At 43.2% G+C, this 17,447-nt stretch overlaps 1 protein-coding gene across 1 annotated transcript in view; it reads right to left on the bottom strand.

The window, feature by feature from the left end:
• Positions 1 to 708: 708 nt before the first annotated feature.
• The window catches only part of LOC121728630 (protein kinase C-binding protein NELL1-like), a 62,114-nt gene continuing 45,375 nt past the window's right edge, over positions 709 to 17,447 (bottom strand). The window contains exons 3-17 of the mRNA XM_042116833.1: positions 14,034 to 14,184; positions 12,734 to 13,010; positions 12,145 to 12,300; positions 11,816 to 11,944; positions 11,459 to 11,552; positions 9,713 to 9,904; positions 8,027 to 8,146; positions 6,568 to 6,707; positions 5,907 to 6,027; positions 5,324 to 5,545; positions 4,954 to 5,061; positions 4,645 to 4,787; positions 3,871 to 4,023; positions 3,250 to 3,408; positions 709 to 1,092 (exon numbers count right to left, since the gene is read on the bottom strand). Coding sequence (XP_041972767.1) covers positions 1,039 to 1,092; positions 3,250 to 3,408; positions 3,871 to 4,023; positions 4,645 to 4,787; positions 4,954 to 5,061; positions 5,324 to 5,545; positions 5,907 to 6,027; positions 6,568 to 6,707; positions 8,027 to 8,146; positions 9,713 to 9,904; positions 11,459 to 11,552; positions 11,816 to 11,944; positions 12,145 to 12,300; positions 12,734 to 13,010; positions 14,034 to 14,184 — 2,219 coding nt within the window. The 3' untranslated portion in view covers positions 709 to 1,038. The remainder of the gene's footprint in view (positions 1,093 to 3,249; positions 3,409 to 3,870; positions 4,024 to 4,644; positions 4,788 to 4,953; positions 5,062 to 5,323; positions 5,546 to 5,906; positions 6,028 to 6,567; positions 6,708 to 8,026; positions 8,147 to 9,712; positions 9,905 to 11,458; positions 11,553 to 11,815; positions 11,945 to 12,144; positions 12,301 to 12,733; positions 13,011 to 14,033; positions 14,185 to 17,447) is intronic.

The following is a 17,447-nucleotide window of genomic DNA, read 5'->3' as shown; positions in this document are numbered from 1 at the left end:
ACAGTGCTATCGAAATACTCCAAAATAAGACAATACCACGAGATCTGAGAGTCTTGTATCCTTTTCGAATAGTAGGTTCGATTTCAAAACAATAGTAAACTAAAAAATTTCTACACTATTTACAGGGACACATTTTAATATACGACTCGAATAAATTATAAACATTTAACGTAACACATACTACGACAAAGTTTTCGATATGTCTAAAATGCATAAAATATTGTTGGCAGTCGGAAAACTTAAAAAGCTTATTAATTCTCGGTAATGGACGATCACAGATTGCGTCATCTTTTCTTATCAATTATTTTAAGGTCAATCGACGGCATAAAGTTAATATACTACGAGGTATATTAACTTTATGATCGACGGCAAATATCAATCATAGACAGAACATATTACTAGATATCTCTACATGTGCGTATTCGCCTTCAGTTGTCTTTGAACCGACGTGTAGAGGGCGTATTTAAAATTTATTCAACAATATTTTAAGCATCCTCTTCTAAAAGTGGTAGTCATATTTTACTACCGAATGTACAGGAGTCTAGTTATTATAAAGATAATCCAATAATTAATGACATATAGAAGTAGAAATGAGTAAGCTGATCGGGACATGTCAAATACCGTGCTTATGTTCCGTGGACCGTGCCGGAGGCCGAGGACAAGCATAGTCATGCGGATGACTCATGAGTGAAGTTAAACATGCAGAGTACTTTAACGATACCTCGATATGAAACATTCGGGCACCAGTTCTATAAGCTCGGACCTCGGTTCGGTTTACGGCCTGTCGCAGACTGCGAACCGAATCGTAATTCGAGGTAAGAGAATTGGGTCCCTGATCGGTGGCATTATCGGACATGTTTAATGACGGTTCGAATCACTGAACACAATTACCGTTCAAAGAAAGCATTGAAATTCTATGACAAATTTATTTTAAAAGTTGATTTTTTAAATTACTTCTCAATTATTCAGTTCGACAAAGCCACGTTCGCACATGAAGGTCCTAATTAGCAAACGAATGAATAAGAAGAGTGGGGATGGTTACCGATGCACACAACACGCGAGATTGCTCACCAAAGTAGCACACTGCCCGCCCTGCAACAAGCGGACACGTCACACACCGACCGTGCGAGAGAGAGGACACATCAGCTCGGCGAACATCCACTATAGCTTTGCATTGAGAAAAAGCGAGAGACAGGCTTTTTGAAAGACAGTACATTAACAGCTGTCGTTGATCACATTGATTTGTTAACATAGCTAGAGTGTTTGTTAATAGGAACCGAATCGAATTAGAGGTAGGCTTCTCATATCCTTTGGATCGATCGGTCTAAGATCGAAGGACCAATCTTCTATGTAGATACCATACAATTTCCAAAACAAATATTACCATTTCCAGGTGAAATAGTTGCATTTTGCGTTAACTATAGTGGGTCCTTCGCGAAACTGAAGTCACTCTCCCCTGCCGATCACAATCACAGCCCGCGACAAGCTCGGTTAGTAAACGCATAAGTCACAAGCGACAGGCTCTCATGAAAATTAATCGGCGCCGCACACACCTTCAAATATTCAAACAGTAGGATATATTACTGCAATGTTTTGACGCTAGAGTACAGCACCAGCGTAGACAGTAAACAAAAAGTTCCGTTCGACGTTCGACAACGTCTCTGTCAATATTCTGGACGTGTGAAACATGTCGGTTTTGGTCTATCATATATGTATAATGTATATATGCGTCATTTACTGTATGTGCTAGTAGCGTCCTCTGCTCCGACCTTCGCGTAATATTTCCTACTATGTAATGCTAAGCAAACTTACATTAAGTATTTTAGCCAATATAACAAACATTTGCACTCGCTATTAAAGTACGCTCGCGTAAAGACTATTGCAAATGTGTTAAAATTGCTGTATCAAATGTTCTAATACTTGCAGCTATATGCAGCGTCGGCTCTAGCGATTAAATCGATTTATTTCGTTACTAACAATTAGGTTGATTTGATTAATAAATACTTAAAATTACGAATTTACAAAACTAAAAAAATTCCCAGCTAAGCAGGTCCTCCCTTAAATAACTTTAATATTAGCGTATTCTCAAGATACTTTACAATTTTCCATCCTATTTTGTTTTGATTGTAATAAAATATTACAATAGCCTTTTTAAATAACAACAAAGTTGGCAAGTATTTAGATAACTTATATTTTTTCACCATCACAAAATGATTTGTGAATTTTTTGAAGGACAACTATCGAGGCGCCAGATACACCCAATTGTCAAGATTATTAGGAATCAGTAGGCCTACTACGAAACGGTTTTGAGACTCAAACAATCGGACGAGAATGCCGCGTCCTGCTCTAACAACGTCATTTCACGTTTGTTACAGTAGAACGCAACATTCTCGTACGCTTAATTTTGAGTCTCAAAACCGTTTCGTGGTACGGGCCCGGGATCGCGTACTAATACGCGTTATTGCACCCATTGCTACATCATACATGTCCCGTTTACCCGAGTTATGGCTCCGGCTATTTCACAGATAAGAAAGAGAAGCGCGATACCAAATTTTGCTCCAGTAAAAGAGATAGAAAGCTGGCAAATGTAAGTACTATCAGAGAAGTTGATTCATAGGAAGATGGTGAACCTACGAAGTTTGGTCTCGTTATGTCAAATCCAGCCGACAGATCACGAATCACGATTAACATAGAATTGACATAATCCGACCAAATGACGTTGGTATGTCCAGTGACGGATTAACCCTTAATCAAATTAAGCCCCCCCCCCCCCCCCGACTTGATGCAATAGGCAATTGCCTATTGCATCAAGTCTGGGGGGGCACCAGAAGAAAGACAAAATCCATCCGTCCTTAGGGCCCCAGACGAAGGACTCACGTCTCCAAAAAACTGTAATCTGTTTTTAGGTGGTAAAAGTTTAAATACCGTTTCTAGTTTACATACGGACACAGGCATGGATTGCTCAAAGCATCAAGTAGTCTTAATCCGTCACTGGGTCTGTCAACTGCCTAGGAATAAATCTCTTTGATGGTACTATCAGAGAAGTTGATTCATAGGTAATTTGGTCGAGTTATGTCGAACCCAGCCGACAGATTTATAACATTGAATTGACATAACTCGACCAAACGGCGTAGGTCCACCCTATGAATACATTTCTTCGATGGTACGAATGTCCACGTGATCAGTATATGACGTTACGTCCCGTATACACTAGAGGGGCCGAGGTACGTGCGGTGTGCGCGGCGGTACCTGGCAGTCGGGGCAGTGCGGCGGCGCGCAGCCGGCCAGCTGCAGGCGGCGCGGCCCCCCCGCCCCCGCTGCGCCCTCGCCGCCCCCCGCCACCCCCTCTCCCGCGCAGCACCCCCCCGCCTCCGCGCACGCCGGCTCCCAGCAGTCTACTTCACCCAGCTGGAAATTAAACGAATACAATTATTTTATTACACTCAATTAACAAATTATACTTCTGACAGTATTTTACTTCAACGAAAACGTTCCTCCATGTCTGGTCCCTCTAAGGCCCGCAACGCCGTTGCGGAAAAACTCGTTTATCGCGCGGAAACTACACATTCTCCGGGATAAAAAGTGTCCTATGTCCTTTCTCGGGACTCAAAGTATCTCCATACCAAATTTAGGCAAAATCGGTTCAGCAGTTTGGGCGTGGAGAGGTAACAGACAGCCACAGACATACATGATACAGATACACTTTCGCATTTATAATATTAGTATGGATTCAATGACTTCACTAAATGAGGTTCAGTCAAGATGTTGAATGTTATTTCCTTCATTCCTTCATTCATTCAATGAACACGCCAGTCATTCAATCAAATTACAAAGTGAAAAAGAAGAATGCGTAACGGAAATGCTAGTCACCAGGCACTCGCAGATCTGGCACTGGTAGAGCCAGCGCTCGCCGCTGCGGAAGCGCACGTGGTGCATCTCCTGGTGCCGGCAGTGGAACCGCTCGTCGCAGTGCGGGCAGCACGCCGCCGGCGCCAGCGCCGCCGACATGTCCGAGCTCGCCAGCTGTGGGAATGTTTGTACTTTCAGAGAAGTCGATTCCTAGGCAGTAATTTGGTCGCGTTACGTCAAACCCAGCCGACGGATCACAGCTAACATTGAATTGACATAAGCCAACCAAACGACGTAGGTCCGTCAACTGCCTAGGAATTAATTTCCTCGATGACACTTGTAAACGTAGTTCAACAACCTATACTTACAATATACAATATACTTGTGATACAGCCTACAGTCCTGCAAGGATTTTATGGCGCTTTGAAAGCTTTGACACGGAGAGCAGCTGCTAAACAGTTGCGACTTGCGAGTAAGATGACAACTCTTGTTCTGATTTGGGCTCCGCGCTAAAAGCCCCTAGCAGGACCGCACATTACAACAGCTGTTACTTGTTACAACTGTTCAACACAGTGATGAGTGCTGTGAACACACTATTAGGTGGCAAAATAAAGTTTCCAATGTTCTTATTCATAGTTTTCGACACTAAATTAGACGGACCAAAATATTGAACCAACATTGAGTCACAGCCATTCAAACGACAGTAAATAACTGAAACTTTAACCAAGACTGATCATTACGTCGCGTCCTCAAGTATTCGTCAATCGTCATAAATAATGTATATATCATACTCACAGAGAGCGTGGTGTTGTCAATATCGCAGGCGCAGAGAGCGCGCTCGCACCGCGCGACGCCGGCGCGGCACGAACACGCGCGGCAGCCGCCGGCCTCCGCCCACCGCGCGCCGTCCGACACCACGCCCCCCTGCCACGAGCAGCCTGAGCAAAAAAGGACGAAATTACTTTTTTCTTGCAAGCAATTTCAGTTAAAATAATTGATAGCTCCATTCCAATTTTTACTAAATTCTTATCATAAATTCTAAATTTAAAATTGTCTTTTTACTAGACAAGGGCTGACAGCGTAGGGCTCGGTGTCTATACTCACTGAGATCGCAGTTGTCGGCGTCGCACTCGCAGCGGAAGCCGCCGTCGGTGTTGACGCACCGCGCGCTCGGCGCGCACGTGTGGAAACCCTCCGCGCACTCGTCCACGTCTGCACAATTAAATTATGGTAACACTAAAACCACACATCAACAATTCAGAAAAATTAGCCCATCAAGTCCCATAAGCCCACCGGTGAGCGAGACAATGGAATAACAATAGATTTCCAAGAATCCACGATCGAAGGATTAAATCAACTATGAATATCCCTCGGCAATTGTCGTTTTAATCTGTTGCAAGTCGCAACAGTAGAAAAACGAAAGTCGTTGACGTCAACGTGCTTGCACATTTGGAAGTGCTCAGACTATGTTTACCTAGGCAGTGGTCCTGGTGCGGGTCGCGGCGGTACCCGTCCCGGCACACGCAGTAGTAGCTGCCGGGCGTGTTGACGCACGTGGCGCGCGGCACGCACGGCGCGGCCGCCGCGCACTCGTCCGCGTCGCGCTCGCACCGCGCGCCCGCGAACCCGCGCGCGCACGAGCACCGCTCCGGCGCCGAGCACACGCCGCCGTTCAGGCACCCGCCCGTGCACACCGCTGAAATCGGAATTGGTTGAGTATTAGTAAAGTTATTTATAGAGACTAGCTATCATTATTTAAACCAAGATTAAAAGGTAGTCTTCGGATTCTTGCGGTACGAACTCAACCAAGATCGAAACAACTGTTTGCGTGCGTGTCGCTCGGCAGAGCGAGGCCGAGCTTATGTGATTCGTGTCGCATGAAAGGAAGGCTGCCTCAACATATTGTACTAAAAACTTTGTTTTTGCAAGTTAGTTCTACTCGAATCTCTCAAACTTGAAGAACTCGAATCTCAAGTTTTTCAAGAAACATTTAATAATATTCTTCTAGACATGGTTGCAGCCTAAATTTAAGTATTATCCACGCGCGCAGCACTCACGCGTGCAGGTGCGTCCGTCGCCAGCGTATCCGTCCATGCAGGTGCAGGTGTAGGAGCCGGGCGTGTTGGTGCACTCCGCGAACTCGTGGCAGCCGTGCGTGTTCGCGCCGCACTCGTCGTCCTGGAAACATTCACGACATCAAAATAAAGACCTCCCACTTTTAGTATCTAGTTATCGCTTAAAATGAATCACGTTACTTCGCTTTTGTTGGCTACTCCATATCTTCGCCTTATCTTTTTATGTGTATTTGCCTCTGTTCTGGAAGCCTCTGTAGCTACACCTTTTTATAACACTATATTCCCGATAAGGGCGTTGGTGCACTACACGGAATTTTACCGTCCGGCGTTCATAACTTTCACGTTTGCCATATAAATAAGGTAGGAAATCGAGAGCGCGCCGCGCCGGAGGGTAAAATTCCGTGAAGTGCACAAACGCCCTAACACAGAACAGTAGTAGGAATCGTGGGTATATGCAGTGCCGTATATAAAGTTTTTTAAGAGTTTTTAATTTCGCCGCCCCGAACTCTGCCACCATCCTAGGACGCTGCCGCCCATAGGCCATGGGCATATACCGCCTATACGTAATTCAAGGGCTGGGTATATGCCCTGTACGCCACTATAATATGTTCTACGCACTCTATGCCCAAGGAGCGAGTCTCACCTCAACGCAGTTGTACTTGTCGCGGCGCGAGTAGCCGGGCTGGCACTGGCATACGTAGCCGCCGACGACGTTCACGCAGCGCGTGTTGGTGTGGCAGTGGTGCCCGTACAGGCCGCCCTCCGACTCACACTCGTCCACGTCTGGAACACGGTTAACATATTTTATTTTTATTTTTTTCATTTATTAACCAATCCACAACAATGGAACAAAATTACAGTCATGTTCCTTGCAAAAAGTTAATAGTATACATTAGTATAATGCTATTAAGTAAACAGAAAGTTGAGCATAGACATTAGGGCTGGAAAATTAGCCAGTAAACAAAAAGTTTTGTTCGACGTTTGACTTTTAAATGTTTTCTTTTAACGTTTATCGTTTCTCTGTAACAATAATTTTGCCGTGAGTGGATGAACACGTTAACTAACAGTAAATAAAACAATTGCCACTTTTTACATAAATTGAGGCATTAGGGCTGGAAAATGATTTGAAATAAATCAAAAACTGTGCATTATATGTGTAGCCTGATATGTAAGCCAGGTGATGAAGTAGATAACTGATAAGTTACAGGGTTTGTTCATATTATAAGGAAAATACCGGCCAAGTGCGAGTTGGACTCGCCCATGAAGGGTTCCGCCGCAGCAATAAGGTTTATTTTTATGAAATTAAAAGGTTTTTGATTTATTTTTATATTTCAGTTGATTTAATGAAAGTTAAATTAAGGTTTACCATTTAAGTCATATAAAAAAAACTACTTGCTAGATTGATCTCGTTCAAACCAATTTGTTGTTGTAGTTTTATAATAATGTCCATCATATATTTTTTTAGAACTATCATGCCCCTACTTTAGAAGTTAGAAGGGGGGGGGGGGGGCACATTTCACCACTTTGGAAGAGTCTCTCTCGCAAACTATTCAAGTTAGAAAAAAATGATATTAGAAACTTCAATATTATTTTTGAAGACCTATATCTGCCTATATATAGATACCCCACATGCATAGGTTCGATGAAATTTTTTTTTGTTTTAGTTGTACTTATGGGGACCCCTAAAATTTTTAATAATTTTTCCATTTTTGTATCAAAATCTTAATGCGGTTCACAGACTACATCTACTTACCAAGTTTCAATAGTATAGCTCTTATAGTTTCGGAGAAAAGTGGCTGTGTCATACGGACGGACAGACAGACAGACGAATCTATAAGGGTTCCGTTTTTTGCCATTTGGCTACGGAACCCTAAAAAATGAGTAATTAATGTCCGTATGTTACAAAATGTTACTTATCGTGTTCTTTCACTCACGTCTTCAATTTCCCCTCAAGAGGCTCGTAAATTGTTGTCCACAATAATAATAAAGTTTGTAGGAGTAGCCAGATATAAGGTAGGTCGTCACGCTTCGTCTTTAGGTTGAAAGGAAATTAGTGTGTAACTACGGACGTATAAAAACGTCGACTATGTAAAAGAGCTCACCTTCACAAGTTTGTCCGTCGCCCTTAAATCCAGAATTGCACTTACAAGTGTACATGGTATTGAGATTCATACACGTCGCGTTATCATCGCACGTGTGACCTAAACTGCAGTAGTCCACGCCTGTAAACAATTGATTCCTGGGGTTAGGTTAGGTTAGCATCAGTAGTTGCAGGATCATTAAACGCTGTCACGGAATTTGGAGAAGTATGGTTGGTTTTCACAGAGTTGGTTTTAATTACTATACGCTCTTTACTGAACTGGTAACCGATACAATGTGAGACCCATGTCATTACGACATTTTTCTGGACACTTGCGTCGCTTACAATCGCACAGGTTATAGAAACTTTGTTAACAACCAGTGTTCAATCTTATTAAAAGAAGGAGCTGCTTACCAGCACCTTGTGTGGTGTGTAGAACTAGAAACTCTGGTAAAAAGAGCTAAGAGCGCATCATCCTTGTCGTGTCATGTCCTTAGATCTTTAGAATATTTTGTACTGAGCAGCGTTCAATCTTTAAATTTATTCTATTTTTATTTATTTATTATTTAATTCAGGCATCTTGACCCATCTTATAAATACCTTACAGACTAATTGCATACTTACATACAATTATACTAAAACTAACACAAAACACGTATTCTCTGTGACGTGTGACGTTTAAAGACGCAAGTTCTCTAGAAACTATCCTACTTCCTACTAATATTATAAAGGGGAAAGTTTGTTTGGATGTATGGATGTATGGATGTGGAGATGTGTGGATGTGTGGATGTATGGATGTATGGATGTTTGTTACTCTTTCACGCAAAAACTACTGAACGGATTTTAATGAAACTTTACAATAATATAGCTTATACATCAGAATAACACATAGGCTACAATTTTAACCGACTTTCAAAATGGGGGAGGTGTTATGTTAGTTTTCTTATATTCAACGATTACTCCGCCGTTTGTTAACCGATTTTCAAAATTTTTCTTTTGGTATATATAGGGTATCATCCCAATTTGGTATTATATTCACAAAAGTGGTGATCTGATGAAGGATCCATAAGTAATCGAGGGAACTCCTCAAAACTTATAGGGAAACATGTGGTGACTTCGGTTTCGTGAGAAGTATTCTAAGCATATGCTACCAACAAGTAAGATTTTGCACCGAGATATACCTGGTATACCGTGGTTCGGAAGGTGCTGAGAGAACTCCTGATTCTTTATAGATACAAGTTTGGGAGTTTCGGCGTTGTTTTAAGAGCAGAAAGCATATGCTACTATGCAAATTACATTCATCATCATCATCATCATCATCATCATCACTACCATATTATACCATTTCATAGTCTTCTAGATCGAGACTCGAGTTTGTCAAGCGATAATTAAAAAAAAATCTATACCTACCTAATATTATAAACCTGAAGAGTATGTTTGCTTGAACGCGTCAATCTCAGGAACTACAGGTCCGATTTAAAAACTTATCTCAGTGTTAGACAGATCATTTATCGAGTAAGACTATAGGCTATAGCTATATTATATTATCACGCTAAGACTAATACGACCGAAGAAACTCAGGAAAATGTGGGAAAACCAGGGGAAATATTTTTATGATAAAATGTACGGTTTCTGTAAAATTCCTAATTTACGCGGGCGAAGCCGCGCGGGACATCTAGTGATGATATAACTAGGAGGATAAGCATACCCGGACAGAATCGACAGCACTCGCCGAGCACCGTGAACTGGTCCTGGGGGTCGCAGGGCAGCGGCGGGCAGGCGGTGTCGGGGTCCACGCGCGTGCACTGCATGTTCCCGTCGTGGCACACGCACTCCGCGCACTCCTTCGGCCGATACCGCTCGCCGTGCTCGTACAGCGTGCCCTTGAGGAAACACTGCCCTGGAACGTGGTACCACCGATTAATGTATTGAACATCTTAGAATTCGCAACACAAAATGTTTCTGAATATAATATGAAACGGAGAATTTGAACATGTAATATTCTATCAGCCTAAGAGCCCCCGTAGACTGCAGACTTTTAGTCGGCCGATAGTTTGATCGAAAGCTTATAATCAGTACGAAGATGTATGAAGGTGCGCATACTAAACGATTTGTATCGGCCGATAATAATGTACTGAAACCCAAATTTGGTCCAACTATCGGCCGACGGAGGCTCTAAAGGATATTTTAATCACTTGGGCATCTGATGTTGCACTTTCTGTTGAAACGGTCCTTATAAGGTCACGCGGGTGGTTTCTTAGAAACATTCGGTGGTTAAAGAATCATTTGAACCTCATACATCTACACGCTGCAATTTATTGTCCATCAGGGCTACACAAGAGTTGCACATCAATTAAGCTGATTGATTAGTTTGAGTTGAGTTTCAAGCTGCTTCAAGGTTCTTGATCCCCTTTAAGAAGTTCCGAAGCGATCAAGCAAGCTTGCTTGTCTCAGGCATCAAGCAAACAATGAAAATTCGATGCAAGCAAAACTCTACGAGCTTGCCGCCAAGCTGCTTGATCGTCTCGAAACCCCTTTAAGGGCCTCGAAGACGATCAAACGGTTTGACTCAAACACGTAAATTTTGGTTTGACTCAAACCGATTTGATCGTTTACAAAGCTAGTTTGAATGGTTTGTCAAACATTTACGTGTTTGAAGCTTGTTTGATGAAATTTCATATTTTCGTTGTGTTTGACGCGCCGTTTGATCGTGTTCCGACGCGTTTGAAGGTTTGATCAAACCCGGCTTAGTTTAGTGCTGGATTATGAAGAAGAAAAAAAGAATTCTGTAGATGTTCGTGGGTAAAACGATATTATGTTAGTCCATAGTTCATACCATTCTTTGGACCAGTCTTTTTTTTTATGAAATAAGGGTGCAAACGAGCAAACGAGTCACCTGATGGAAAGCAACTTCCGTCGCCCATGGACACTCGCAGCATCAGAAGAGCTGCAGGTGCGTTGCAGGCCTTTTAAGAGGGAATAGGGTAATAGGGGAGGGTAGGGATGGGAAGGGAATAGGGCAGGGTAGGGAAGGGAATAGGTTAGGGGATTGGGCCTCCGGTAAACTCACTCACTCGTCGAAACACAGCGCAAGCGCTGTTTCACGCCGGTTTTCTGTGAGAACGTGGCATTTCTTCGGCCGGCCCATTCGTGCAGAAGCATGGCTCTCCCACGTATATCTTTTTTTTCTCTTCTGACAGAGGACATTAACGTTATAAACATAAGATAAGAAAATCGCGATCCTCGTTCTAGAATCTAGAGCATCTTCTGCATCACAAGACGTGTACTCGACAGCGCGTATTGACTGAAACTGCGCAGTGTCGTTTGACAAACCGTTCAAACCGACATCAAACGGTTGCATCAAACACGTAAGGTTTAAATCAAACCGTTTGATCGTCTCCGGGGCTCTTTAGGCTTTACCAAAACTAAAGGTAGTTTACTTATGTTTACTTACTGAGACACGTCGGGCAGCAGTCTCCGGGGTTGATGACGGGATTCTTGCACCCCACCTTGCCGCACTCCACTGGCCTGCACGTTATGTTCCCGTGCTGAAAATAAAAGAAAAAAGTTAGTTCGTCAGTTTTTTTTGAGGTTCACAAAGCTGTCAGACACTATATTAAAATTAACATAAAACGCGAATGGATCAAATACGTCACATTGTCTTTGGTAACATAATATAGTGTTTGGCCCTCTCAACACTGCATGTGTCAGAAAACGTCCACATTAACGGAATAATTATTACTGTCACGATGACAGTAGCCTATTATAATGCTGGGATTTTGAATACGTTTAGTTTGTATGCTGAACGTACCACGCAGGAGCAGACGTTGCAGTCCTTTTGCCACGAGCTGCCATCAGGATGTAGGGTGCCGTTAAAGTAGCACGACTTCTGACAGTCACACTCCTCTAACTTCGCCAGGCGCTCCTGCAGTTCGTCTATCTGCAAGAGTGACCACACATAAGCACATCTATGTAAACCCTTAACATGGTGGACTAGCAAAGTCCAGCCCCCTTATACATGTAACTTTGATGAACATGAACTTCATTTCTTATGTTCACGATTTTGACGTTTGAACTTTTTAAATTGTGTTTTAAAAAGTTTAAACGTCAAAAAATTAAAGGGCGGAGTGTCGGTCTGACCTTGAGGTTAGTTTGTCGCAGCGTCTCGGCCAGCTGCACGACGGTGGCCTGCAGCAGGGAGAACTGTCCGCAGGTGGGACACACGGAGTCCATGCCCGGGCACTGGCGCAGGTAGCCGTGCGGGCCCCCCACCAGCCGCACGTCCTGCAGCGACCCCTGCCGAACGTGATATAGTTTTTGGTAATTCGTTTGTTTTATGTATAAGTAGATGACGCCTGCAACTCCGTTGCGCCCAAATTCGTCAATCGCGCGGGAACCGTACATTTTTCCGGGATAAAATCCTATCCTATGTCCTTTCTCGGGACTCAAAGTATCTCTATACAAAATTATAGCAAAATAGGTTAAGCAAAAACAGACACACTTTCGCATTTATAATATTAAGTAGGTATATTAGTCTACGAATAATAAATAGTTTTTATTATTCGTAGAATATTAGTATAGTAAGTATGGAAGCATGGATTTAGAAGCAGGTGCATTTCACCGATACTTATTAAGATAAGACGGTCCCAGACAAAATATAATACGTTTTTGACCGTAAAGCAATCTTTATAAAAGTTTTTCAATAGAAGCAATCGTATCGTAAACTCACTTTGAACATGGAATGCTTGCTGTTTCGCTGGCCTACCCACAGCGAGAGCTGCGGCTGGCTGAAGTTGGTGTCGGGCGGCGCGACGGTGCGCTTGTACAGGTCGTGGCAGTCGACGAGCAGCGTCACCTGCGCGCCCGACACCGCCAGCGCCACGCGGTGCCACGCACCGTCCGCCAGCCGGAACGGGAAGCTCTCCACCCGCACCGCCGCGCCGCCCGCCGCCACGTAGTGCAGCCGCACCTCGTCCCGCCGCCCGCTCGACTGCAGCTCCAGGTACCTGCGCACGCGCACCGTACAGACGCACCCGCCGTCCCCCCACCCCCACCCCGCGCGCCCCGCTGGCGCCGCGCCCGCGAAACGTTCCGAGGTACGGCCGGCGGGACGGGGCGCGCCGCGAGGCCTCGGCTCGCTCTACATCTCGACATCGCCCGCTCGGGGTAGGGGACCATATTGTACCTCGGAACGGATCGCGGTCGCCCGCGAAACCCTCCCGGTGCCCGACGGAAAGCTAGACTGGCGACCGCCGCCTGCGGGGGGGATCGGGGGGGCCGCGCCGGCCCCGCCACCGGCCGCGCCCTCCGCGCCGGGGCGTCGCGCGCCGCACGATGTGCACGATTCTGGCTCCCATGTCGCTCGGAATGCTAGTGCGAAACCCGGCCGGCGCGGCGGCCCGCGGCGGCGGCGACGAGGTCGGTGCGAGTCAGGCGGAGTTAGACAGATACATAACAAACACGGCAAGACACAGACCACAGGACGGACGTCGGAGGAGGCACGGTTAACGCATGCAAGCGGACGGTCGCGCGCACCGGCGGCCGAGCGGGGGCCCTGGTGCGCCGACCGGTCAACAAGTGGATCGAGGAGGGCATTCCGAGGCACAGGACATTCCAAGATATATGATTATCCCCTATGCGCGCGTGCGCCCGCCGTCCGCGGTCGCCGGGCGCGCGCGTGCAACGATATCGAGATCTAGAACTCACCGTGGATCGGTCCGCGTCGGCAGCCGCCCCGCGCCCGCCGGCAGGCCCGGGACATCATGGCGACCCGCTAGCCGACGTCAAACAGTTCGGTTATTAGTTATCCTGGGTAGAAGACAATCGCGACGGAGCGAACAACGGTTGCAAAAAGAGCCGCTCCAGGTCAAACAAAGTATTTAAAAATACATCTCTAAAACATGTAGAGCGTGCAAAGATGAAGCGAATAAATAAAATATATAAGTCGAAATTGATTAAAAAAACATAAATTAGACTTCAAAGAATAAGAATGATATATGTTTAAGTCCAAGGGGTGGAGAGACGGGTACCTGTTGTATCCGTGAGAGAAGGATATGATGGAGCCGGTGTTGCCGGGCTCCTGGCGCACGGTAGCCATCATGGTGAACTCGGGGGACTGCCGCACCAGCTGCACCGCGCGGCCGAACTCATCCTTGTCCACTTCCAGTGATCGGGAATCTCCTGGAAGTGATAGGGAAATATACACTTTAATATGTACTTAGTATTATTGCTACAATTATTTTTTAGTCTTACGTAATTTAGTATTAACAATAGATTTTATTTTTATTTTTGATTGTTTTATTATAACAGGTCTACTAGAAATTAGAATCTGATGGCAGATTTTCAAAACCTTGATCATTGGATAATTTTTTATTTTTCATGTTTCACACACAGAATCTACCGCTATAAGGAAAAAAAGGATCAAAATGTTTTATTATAATTACCCTGGTATTGCTAGAGTTAAGAGTGGAAAATTCAGGCACATATTATTATGTGTCTGAATTTTCCAAAATTAGCTTCGTTTCGTGTTCGACCCCTTCAATGGAGTGATCAAGTCATAAAATATATACTTTTAAGTTTCAGCTCACAGTAAAGTAAATAATGGCCGGTTCACATTATTCCAATCCAATAATCAAACCAGCGCTGGATTACTACTATTAAACTGAGTTAGCTACTGCTGGTACTACTAATATATATTCTGTGCTACTGCATAATGTTTAATTACCTCGTATTTTAACCAGCTCCACCAACGTCTAAGCTCTAATATGATATCGCTCCGTGAGCCACGCCTACTGCCTAATTACCCTGGCGCGGCGCCATATTGTTATCAGAACATATTAGAACACATGAGTGGACGAAGTGGGTAACTAACATTTTACAACATAAGAGCAATTACTTATTGTTCACTTTTAATTTGAATAAACCTTGTAACTTACCTACTTCATCATCCGGCTAATATATCTAGCTATACATAGAATTCACATCACAAACAATTTTCCCGGTCCTAAAGCCTGCATTAATGCAAAAACCGACAGTTTTCAAATGGTTACTTACCCACTTCATCAAGTCATGTCTTCATTATATATGTTCATAAAACCTGGCGTGAAACAACGGTACTGTGTTCTTTCACTGATTAAGTAAAGTTAAAAAATGTAGAAGTCTAAAATGGGTAACATTCGCAACATTAATAATAATAATAATTATGATAATATCTATGGACGCTTCACACCACGTCAGTCTGGCCCCGTGCTAAGTACCTAAAGGACTTGTGTTACAGGTACCGGACAACGGAAATATATTTAACACTTATATACTATAACATATATTTAAGATTTTTATTATATCATACACATATTATTTAATAAACATCCAGACCCATAAACATTGAAAACTTTTTGTTCCGTCGGCGGAATTCGAACCCGCGACCCCCGGCTTGAGCTACTGACGCGCTCATCACTGAGCCACAGAGGTCGTCAACATTAGATATAAATTCTGTAGTTCCTCGAGTGTCTATGGGTGGCTATCATCTATTATATAATCGTGGTTTTCGGGATCCGATTTTACGTAAAAAATTTTCACAACTTCCTGAGAAAGTGCTATCCAGCAGTAACTTATTATATAATTATTATATAGGTTATCCACAACTTATCTGACAGGATACTCCTTACTCTATCTGTCAAAAAAGTTCTGGATAATCTATCCGGCACTTATCAGAAAGTAGTGAAACAACCTCTTTTCAAAGGAATGTACGTTTTTTGTACTTACTGTATATTTTGTAGGTCGCAATGCTTCAAAAACAATTTAAAAGTAATAAAACGAAATAATTATTGCACAATAAAAGACAGAACTGTGCCAATTCCTTTGTAAAAGCTGAATAGAACTTGGTGCATTGCGACAATAGCAAATAGATTTACAAAATATACGCTTAAATTCTACTTTCGATAAAATATTGTTTTAAAATTTTTGAAAAATGGAAGGTTAGGAAATAGGGACACACATCGCTTTTGATTTTTGCAAATTGACAGTATTTTTGCATTTATTTAAAAAGCTTTGATACTAAAACACGTGAAAAAAGATTTAATTGAAAATATTTCCCTTGCCAAGTGGTGGCAGGTGGATATTGTTGAACAAGATTTTTTTTTGACCGACAGGACTTAGGTATAGGTGTCCTGTCGGCTGTCACTAGGAACAACCAAAAAAATTATACATACAATTATACCTACACACTAGAGCTACAACGTCTTCGTTCGCAATCCGATTCTGGTGATTTAAAAAAATGTTAGATACATGTCAACGCGAGAAACTTGTTTCTGTGTTTAGACTTTAGCGTATTTGATGAGTATAATATTATGACGTAGCCTCTGTTGTACCCCCAAGGAGTGGGGAAAGGGTCGCTAAGTTTCCCGCACGGCGATATGCAAACAGTATTACTAACCGAGACAGCTCGAGAGTAATGGCGGGTTACGTCAGCGCTTTTGGACAGCCACGATGAACTATACCCCTAAAAATAAAACTCGAAAATATTACCGCCTCCATTTTGGGAAGTCGGCTATATCTTATATCTTTAAACGAGCAATTCTTGTATATATAATTGGAATCTCGGAATCGGCTCCAACGATTTTTATGAAATTTAGTATATAGGGGGTTTCGGGGGCGATAAATCGATCTAGCTAGGAATCATTTTTAGAAAATGTCATTTTCATCGAATAGTGAAATGGCTAGTTATTTCTTATATGAAGACAAAAAGAAACCTTTAACTGTTAGGGATATTTACGATTTTTTTTATAAAATAAGGGGGGCAAACGAGCAAACGTGTCACCAAACGAATAACAACTCCCGTCGCCCATGGACACTCGCAACATCAGAAGAGCTGCAGATGCGTTGCCGACCTTTTAAGAGCGAATTCGCTCTTCTTGAAGGTTTGCAGGTTTTATTGGTCTGGAAATACTACTGTGACCGTTCATTCCAGGTTTTTACAGTGCGCGGCAGAAAGTTACGCGACAAATGCACGATGGAAGACTGCCACTCATCCAGGTGATGAGGACGGTATATTTTTCGCGTGGAACGATGGCGAAAAGTTGCAGGAGGTATGATTCCGAACAATTCCTCAGAGCACTCCCCGTGATACAATCGATAGAGGATGCAGAGTGAACCTAAAAATTCAAATTAATATATGAAATGTATTTAGTAACGTATTCGTAAACATATATCTCGCGCTTTTAAAAAGTATATCAACGAAAAACTAAACACAAGCGTTTCAACAGTCCTAATTGCACGAAGTCTACAACTATATACATATAACTGCCACACTCAGAGACAAACATTAATTACTTAGTTGTAAATAAAAGAAGATTTTAATGATAAGCCCCATACATTATATTCTGTCAAACTCTTCGTTAAATTGAAGTAGCATAAAATGTCTATGAATGCGGCAGTTAGTCGAA

Source organism: Aricia agestis, chromosome 7 (assembly GCF_905147365.1).
Source record: "Aricia agestis chromosome 7, ilAriAges1.1, whole genome shotgun sequence".
Classification (NCBI taxonomy): domain Eukaryota; kingdom Metazoa; phylum Arthropoda; class Insecta; order Lepidoptera; family Lycaenidae; genus Aricia; species Aricia agestis.
The sequence above is the reverse complement of the archived record's forward strand: the minus strand, read 5'-3'. Positions and strand labels throughout refer to the sequence as shown.